Source organism: Vidua chalybeata, chromosome 8 (genome assembly GCF_026979565.1).
Source record: "Vidua chalybeata isolate OUT-0048 chromosome 8, bVidCha1 merged haplotype, whole genome shotgun sequence".
Classification (NCBI taxonomy): domain Eukaryota; kingdom Metazoa; phylum Chordata; class Aves; order Passeriformes; family Viduidae; genus Vidua; species Vidua chalybeata.
The window spans coordinates 12,453,644-12,462,747 of NC_071537.1; the positions used below are offsets into that span (position 1 = coordinate 12,453,644).

The 9,104-nt window shown below is 46.9% G+C and overlaps 1 protein-coding gene across 4 annotated transcripts in view; it reads right to left on the reverse strand.

Moving 5' to 3' along the window:
• The window catches only part of NEURL1 (neuralized E3 ubiquitin protein ligase 1), a 144,620-nt gene extending 138,472 nt beyond the window's left edge, over positions 1-6,148 (reverse strand). For 3 of the 4 annotated variants that reach the window (XM_053949628.1, XM_053949627.1, XM_053949626.1), the window contains exon 1: positions 5,933-6,020. Coding sequence is in view for 1 of the 4 variants with exons in the window: in XM_053949624.1 (XP_053805599.1) it covers positions 5,933-6,017 (85 nt within the window). In the remaining 3 variants the exon portion in view is untranslated. Of the gene's footprint in view, positions 1-5,932 lie in introns of all 4 variants that reach the window. The other variant, XM_053949624.1, reaches the window with a different exon arrangement.
• Between the last annotated feature and the right edge of the window lie 2,956 nt (positions 6,149-9,104).

Sequence of the window (9,104 nt, forward strand, 5' to 3'; positions counted from 1 at the left end):
ACCACTGCAATGTCTGAACAACCCAGCTGCACCTTTCACTGAAGTTTTAAGTTCCCATTCTAGCACTATGCTTATCAGCTAAACACAGGTAGCCTTAGGAAGATGCCCTTGGGAAGTCAAAATAAGAAGGACAAATGGTCTTTGTCTGTCGCAAACTTCAAAGGATTCCTCTTTCATGACTTCTTCCAATCTCCCTTAAAAGTGGACCCATTTTAGCATCTGTAGCATCCACCAATGATGAGCTCTACTGAGCAACTACCTACTGCAGATGGCTACAGTCACCTTTTGTTCATTTTATGTCCACCTAATTCTTGTACTGGAAGACACAGTGAACAGTGGAGCTCTGCCCCTTCTTTACTTGCTTTAACTTTCTTTAATTTCCATTCTAGTTGTCCCTTTTTCCAGAGACAAGAGTCCTAGTTTATTCAATCATTCCTTATATGAAATTAATCCAGACTTATGACTATCCTTGTTGCCCACCTCTGAATCTTTTCCAGTTCTTCTGAATCTTTCCTGAGATTTTGGAAGGAGAAAAACCAGAACTACACATACAGACACATTTACACATCTATTAATGGCCTCTATTTTCCTCTGTTGGGCTTCCCTTATAATTTTTAGTACTCAATTTGCATTATTTAATTAATGAGCCTGGCACTAATCATCCAACTGAGGTTTTGGCCCCTACTGGTTTTCAAAAGTAGACTTTCTTGCACTTGAGAAATATAGAGAATCACCCATGGGCAAGAAACCAACCACATGATTTAGTGGGAAGTTTGTGAAAAGCTGCAGCAGTACCTGCTTCACCAACAGGTTTCATCACCTTATGAAACAGACAATAGGAAAGGAAAAGTAAGATCAATAAATTGCTGTGTTTGGAACACTGAGCAATTTTAGGCAGTTTAAATGCAATAAATCAAAGTTCAGTAGCTTGGGAAAAAATCTAGTGCTTGGGAGAAGGTCATACAAACCTGACAACCTCAGGCAGGAAAAAAACTTTATACCCACAACCCAGACAGGTCAGAGGGAGACAAGCATACCCTGGACAGAGTAAAAGCAGAAGGGCAGGAAACAGGAGACATCCTTCAAAGCCTTGAATGATGGAACTTCTGACACTGTAAGGCTGGAAGAAAATAATATAATACTTCAAAGAAGAACCAATTATGACAGCAATGGGAGCTGAGGTTATCTCACAGTATCACTGTTGTATCCCCACAATGCACTGCCAGTGATGCCTAAAAATGCTTGTGATGCACCCCAACTTCTAAGCCCTATGACCATCAGTTGCTGCCCCCCTTAGTTTTATCTAGTGAGTGCACAAAATGGAGCTGGCAGCAGGACAGTCTTTCAACAATGTACAATTACTGAAATGCCTACACCAGCCAGATTACTTCTTATCTTATCGTGTAAGGTCGTGTATTATTCTACGTGTATTTCAGAAACTCATAAAGCACCAGGGAAATGGGGAAAAAGTCTGACGTGTTTATGTGTCAGTGGGATATAATGTTTGGAACAGCAACTGCAGAAATGCAAGACTGTGTAATCCTGACTGGTACCCTCCATGGGCAAGGGAAAGCAGGAAAGCCTCTGCCTTCTTGGTCAAGTGCTGCACAACAGGCTGCCAGTCTGGGGGCTGCAGCCAGAGAGGTGGTAACACCCTTCAGCAAACCACTGCTGACCCTCACTGCAGGTGTCCCAGCAAAAGAAGAACTACTCTGTTGAGGTGCCAGACTGTTTCATGTGAAGGTATAAACCCCAAATCATCCTACAGACATCGCCAAGACCCATGAGTAAAAGCTATCTGGATGAATAAGCAGTAAGTACAGGCAACCATAGGAGCACCCAGCACAACATGACTAAGATCTTGATGGGATGCCACTGTAATACAAATAAAAAAGAAGAGCCCATGAGTAATGGTCTGAAAAGAGAATTCCTGGCAGCTGGGCCTGTTTCTGTAATACTGCACATGCATTCTTTTGCAAAAATATCATAGGTGCATTGACTTATGAGAAAATCACCAGGAAGAAATCCTGCTGGCTGCCACTCACTCTTCAAGGCAAGAGGGGCTCAGGAAAGAGTACCAAACCTGAGTAAGAGGCTGGAGGAAAGGATTTAAGAGAGAAGACAGTAATACTTCTTAGCTTTTACAATGTAATATTGATCTGCTGTCTACAGCAATGGCTAAGCCTTCTTGAAGCCGAGGACACAAGACAAGTGAAGATAAAGAGCTACACATCCATGGAGCACAGGAGTCCTGTGTCTCCATACAAGTCTTGTGTCTCACTTCTGACCCAAGGACTAGAAAAACTTCTTTATCCTGGACCAGCACATATGGGAGCTACACCACAGCCCAAACGGGGCACACAGCCCACACCTCACAGGAGGAAGAGTTAAACACTTCCAGCAAGATTGAGCAGTACCTAAGGAAAGAATGCAAAAGCCAGAGACTGGGAAGATGTAACACTAAGCAAGGAGGGGAACTTAATGAGCTACACTAGGATTAGAAAAAATAGTTAATAGAGGAGATTGAATAGACTATCTTGGAAGAACCTTGAGGGAGGGAGAGGGGTTGAACTGAGGTTCCATCTCTTGAGAAATAAGTCTCCTTGGTTGGAACAGCTCAATGCAGACTGCCCTGACACAACTAAATAAACAGTACATAGAGCCACTGATGAGAAGGCTGACCTTTTTCATCTCAGAATTCAGCAGATTAGATACAGCTGGAGTTTTCCCACTTGGCTTCCCTCCAAACAGCCATACACACCTTGTTTGATAGTTATCACAAACCATATTTCAGAGAGGGTGGACAGCAAAAATTTCCTGGAGTTCATCTGGCTGCATCCTTAAGGAGATTGTTACCAGATAATCATAATCTTTTGCATAGCATTAGGAAAGTACACAAAGGATCACCTTCTGTCACCCCTGACAAACTACATCTGGGTTATGGGAAGGGAAATACTCACAGGAATTCTGAAAATAATCTCACCTCAATCTCCCCATCATGATATCACCAAGTGAAAGCCTCCTTCCAACCACTGGCCAGGACTTCAGGTTAACAGCCATATCAGGACCGTGACATCAGATCACCTGCAGTCCTGGAGGAGTTCAGTTTTCACTGTCTCCAAAACAGCCAAAGCCTGTAGGCACAACTATGGCACCAAAGTCCAGATTCATAATCCAGATGACATACTGCTCTGGAATAGATAATTCCAAAGTCCTTGAGTCTAGTGGTTCCTAGTGAACAGTTATGTGAAGTGCTTTCATAAACAGCTGGACATAATAGATTTTAAAATATTACCTTACTCAAAAGCAACTTAAAAATCATCAGCTTGGGGTTCCAGCTTTGCTCTTGCACATACCTTCATAAAGACCTGCCTATTTCAGTTACCTGGTTTTAAAACTGCAGCTGAAGCCTGAGAATCAAGTTGTGTGCTCTCCTCCTTCTGCACGACCATCTAAAGCAATGCAAATATTCTGCCAGCCATGTCAGTCTTCGTGAGATTTCTGTCTTATGCCTTCAACACCAAAAGTATCACATGGTCTACAGAAGATTTATGTAACTAAAGGTGACCATTTTTAGCAGGACTAAGAGAAAGACATAAAAAATTTCCAGCGCAAGTGGGCGACAGCTCTACCACGTGCAGAGATATTACTTCTTACTTAGATGAGATGAACTTGTAAGGTACAGGGACTGAATTCAAAGTCTGCAGACCACCTTAGGAAACCATGCAATCATAGCTTCTTCTCAAGCAAGAATGAGCCCTAATCACCCTGGCACCAGGTCAAGAAGAGGTTGTCACAGAGTAAGAAAGTATTAGATGGTGGACAACTTATAAAAATTCTGTATCCCCAACACTAAGCCAGACACTGAAGGAAGAACAACAGGGGACCTTCAACTAAAATATACTTTACAAAATGTTAATGGCAGATATGTAATAAAACTGTGTGACATTCATACTTTCACTGCTATGCCTCGAGTCCATTTTACAGAAACCTGTCAAATGCAATCAGACTTGTTTATTCTGCATTTAAATGTACGACCTAAGGCAGTCTGGTTTCAAAAAAGACAGAAAAGGCACATATTGTCCCTGGCAGTTGCTTAGTTTTTATAACAAAGGCAATGCCTTGTTCATTCTTTATTCCAAATAAAAATTATTTCAATGCTCTGTTGCATTGCAATCTTGAGAACATTTCTGCTTGCTGCCTCAGCACAGGTAGAAAAATAATTAAAATGTAAATTAAAGGAAGAAATATAGAAACAAAGTGCCATTAAAACACAACTCACTGCTCCCCCCCCCCCCCCAATCAGGCGATTCATACAGAGCATCCTCCAAATCTCACGTAAGCCACTGTTAATGGATTAAGTGGCAGTGTCCCTTCTGGCTTCAGTTTATAAATTCTTATCTGCTTAAGGTTGCTCCAGAAAGACTTCCAGCTAACAGCATGGGTCTTAAAGAGACAAATCCTCCCTGGCAATTTACAATTGCATACCAACAACTACAGCATTGCGTGTGCCTTCATGTTTGCACTGATAGAGGATGATGGTTCACTGTTTAGGATTCAGCATCCCCCTCCTTTCAAGTCTAATTTGAAGCACCACCATTGCTTGGGCTGAGTTTCTCACTTCATCTGTGACAGAGCGATGAGCATTCCTAACATCTCCTTGCATGGCCACTGAAACAGCCATGATAAAACCACCCTCAGTTCACACAACTGTACAGACAAGTACAGACAAAGGGGGCAGAGAGATTCAGCAGAAGAATAATGCAAGTATCAGAAAATCCTTCCCTATAACAACCAGTTGCCCAGCTCATCATTAACCATTTCCAGTCCTCTAGACCATGCCAAAGAAGTACCCAAAAGCCCAGCAAAAAATGAGGGTGAGCAGCAGCATCCCTATTTTCCACGCTGGTGGCTGCAAATTTTGCAACACATAGAGGAAGCTGCAACAAGTTATAATCTGAAATGGCTGTTAGAGCAGCACCTTCCCTCATTCCCTGCTTACAGAGAGATGTGTGACATCCTCTACCCCCATTAGCAAGTGTCTTTGGCTGTGAAAATGACCTTAGGGAAGAGGTACCCAGGTAGTGCTGAACACACACAGCATGTGTGTACTGCTGCCCGAGAAAACTGCATTCATGAATGATGGGCTATTTTCTGCTACCACCCTCCCAACTTACAGCAAAAGGGGATAAAAAAGAGCAGAGATAGAGGAGACCTTTGGCAGGCTCTCCTGTCCAGATTACAGAAGTCACCCCTATCCCATTTGGTGCCAACAGGTCCCCAGGAGTTCAGAAAAGGGATGGCATCCTTATGAGGAACAGAATAGCCATTTAAGCTAGACAAGGAACCCCAAATACTCCCTGCCCTCCTCCAAACAGGACGGACAGTCCCTTGCACACACACATTCATGGAGCCCTCAGAAGAGACACCTAAGCAAAGCCTTCATTCACCAATAAGCACTCGGGGATTCTTAGCGCTCTTATTCCCCCAAATTTTTGTCCTTTGCTTTCCTGGGGTACCTTCGCCTGGAAAGACCCCTGCAGACATCAGCCGCCCATGGGGCACTGCTGGGGAAGAAGTGACAGTGCTGCGAGCAGGGCAGGGGGCTCACACCGCGAGAGGGCTCGGGGTGCCAGGCATGGAGCCGTCCTACCCCGGGAAGCACAGCCTGTCCAAGGTGTCCGGGATGCCTGCCCGGCGTGGATGCTATGTGTACCCAGGGATCTAATCCCAAACTGGGGTCCCTGCGGCACCCAGGATTTGTGTCCTGCCCGGGTGCCCATCCGATCCCGGGGTGTCCGGAGCACCCATCCCGCTCCGGGCTGCTTCAGGTGCCCCGGGATACCGCGCGTACTCGCCTTCAGGGGCGATGCTCAGCGTGCTGGGGATGCCGGGGGCGCTCGGGGTGCCGCGGGTGCCGACCGAGCCGTACCTTTGAGGCGGTGGTGGCGGGCGCGGTGCAGGCGGCTCTGGCCGCCGCGGGGCAGCGCGGGGATGCTGGAGAAGCGGCTCCCCATGGCGGCATCCGAGCCGGGCCGGGCCGGGAGGCACCGCGCAAGGTCTCTCTCCCCGGGGGGCTGCGGCGGCGATGGCGGAGGGCAGCGCTGGCTCCGAGGGCGCCGGGAGCCGCGGTCCCGCCCGCCGGGCCCCCCGCCCCGCTCGGCTCCGCGGCCGCTCGGCTCGGCGGGGCGGGGCGGCGGCACCGCGGCCCCCCCGCCGCGCCCGTCGCCATGGAGACACAGCTGTTCCACCGGGGGGCCGCGCCGCCCCGCCCAGATGTGCCACCGCTGGCGCGACAGGTGGGGACACGCGGAGCCTCTCCCGACCCCCGCTCCCAGCACAAGGACGCCCAGGACCACGAACCCCGAGGGGCAGACGCAGGGTCAGGGACGTTACTCCCATTACCAACCCGGGACTTCCCTCACACCTGCTGGCCCTAAACCCGCTTCCCCAGCCTCCTTCTTCCAGAGAGGAAATTTGTGGCCAAGCCCGGAATCCAGGCGCTTCAAAGAAGCTGCATCATGCATGGACACTCATCCAAGCAGACCGGCTGTGGTGGGATGCAACTGTCCTAAAGCAGTTAGGATTCTCATGGATACAAATATGTCAGAGCCACACTCGGGAAGGCAAAGATGGGCAACCAGCTCCTAGCGTAGTCCTAGGGCAAGTGGACAAGTAGGCAGCTAGTCAGAGGGGCAAATAGGTCTCTTTCTGGTCCCTGACCTACCCCAGTAAGTTGTGTGTGTGCCTGCAGCCACCACTTTACTCAACCCAGGGGCTCAAAGCAAAGTTCCAGTCAAGCTCAGGGAAGTAGGGTAGGATAGAGATGGGATAAGGGGAAACACTTCACGGGCAGATCTGTGAAGGGTCAGAAGCTCATACTGGTGAAGCACCAGCATGGGGCACTGCCTGAACGTGTGTCCTCTGAAAGCTGCTGTGATACAAACACATCCCACATGAGCTGGGACTGCCCCGTGTGGCTGCAGCCCTCAGAGCCTCTGCACAGCTCCAGTGCCACAAACACAAATTACTCACACATGCCCAGGACATGCCCACGTGGCTCATTTTTTTGCCCTTAGAGAGAAGGTCCTGTGTTAATACCACACCTGTCCACTACCACACGTGTGGCTCCTCACTGCCCACCCTGGAGCCAGTGAGGTGCTCCACAAAAGCAGCCATGGCTATACAGGATGGGAAGGTTCCCCTTGTCCTCATCCCAGCAGCACCTTGGCCACTGGGGAATTTCTCCTGTGACAGCCACAACCCAAGACCTGGAGTTGTTCAGTTGGTACCACAGTAAAATCAACTCACAGCTGATGTTGACTGTTGCAAATTATATTACCTGTGTCTTTTAAGAGGACTACAGGCTCTGAAGACGTGGTTATAAGCTTCATCTAGAGTTTTAGTGGATGCTGAGGACATCTTCCATTCAGCTATGTCATGGCTGTAAAATGGCTTTGTCCTTCCTTCTGTAGAACAAGAATTTAATTTTCAGCTTTCTTTCAAAAGGTGATTTTGCCAATCTATCCATCTGCCTCCACCCTCCAGTTTCCCTCCTCTCAGTAAATGTAAGAAAAGCCCTTCCTGGTCAAGAACCACATATGAATATTTTCACCCTGAAATCAGCTACTGGTGCAATTTCCTCAACCAGAGAGCCAAGAGACTCCATTCTCTGAAACCACTCAAGTATCTAACTTTCAGATGAGAAGGGGAAGGTTATTTGAGGTTAAATAACAAAACTTTATAAGAAATATTGAGAATCTCAACCAAAATATGATGCTTACATCCCGATGAGGATTTCTTTTGGTATGTATGATCTACAGAGCCAAGGTGAAGAATCATTACTGAACTGCCCAGCTTTTAATTGCACTATAGGTGAGATGTCCACTTTTTTTGCAACCTTTCTCATTCTCTCAGAAATAGAAAGGAACGACCACACCAGTCATAGTGAAGCCATGGTAGAGTGATGTTGAAGTCTGGCTCAAACATGAGCCCTCTGTTCAGCTCTTCTGGTCTACTGGGTCCTCCTCTGGCCCCATGTTGTTCCACCAGCTGCCTCCACATGCAGGTAGCTCAAGAGCAGAGGTGAGACTGAGTCACATCTTTGTTTAGATCCTTTGTGAACATGAACACTATATTTCCAGCAAGCTCACTACAGTGAGCCCAAAAAGAAACAAATGACCCTGAGACAAGCTCAGTTAATTAGGGCACAGTGCTATTAACTCCAAGGTTGTGGGTTCAATCTCTGTATGGGCCATTCACTTAATTGGACTTGATGGTTTTGTGAGTCCCTTTCAACTCTGTGAATATTCTGTGATTTGTGGCACAAGACTGGAATGGCCCTTAGACGGGCAATTCCACCTCCTCATCATAGAATACCTTCAATCCTGTTGAACCTAATTGTCTCCAATCAACAAAAAAAAAAAAAAAAAAAAAAAAAAAAAAAAAACCAAAAACAAAAGCAAACCCCACAAAAAAAACCTGTTCTTTCTCTATTTTTTTTCTCTAATCTCTCTCTCTGCCTGTCCTTGAATTGCAAGAGATCTTGAGCAAGGACTGTCACTTTTCTGGGAAGTTTCATGTTTAATGTGGCAGAAAGAGGTGTCAATGTAAGGCAAATTGTAATGGAAAGAGGCACCTTTCCATTGTATAAAAGAGATCTTGAAAAAGGAAAGGTACCGGGTTTGGACTGGAGGCATAGGGAACATCCATGTAAAAGCACCGGAGAGATTTCTGTGCAGTCATCCATTAAATGACAGGCACTCACACATGTGAGTGCAGGCTCTAACTGTGCCTTGTGTGATAGCTCACCTCGTGAGGAACCTGTTCCCAGAAGGACCACGTGCTTTCTGCTTCTACCAAATCCACCCTGAGCTTTAGACACCAGGCACCAATTTAACCTCGATGCCATAGTGTGAATATTAAACTATACCCCACATGGCTGGTGGGTTTTGTGCTCAACCACCTCCCCTTTCAACCTGGATAACCAAGGTGAAGTATAGTTCCATCAGTGAAAGAAGGAAGCTTTACAGGCCTCCTTTAGCAACATGTTCAACTACCATGAGGGATGGGCTTTGCTTTGCCTGGCACAGCAGCCTGCAGCT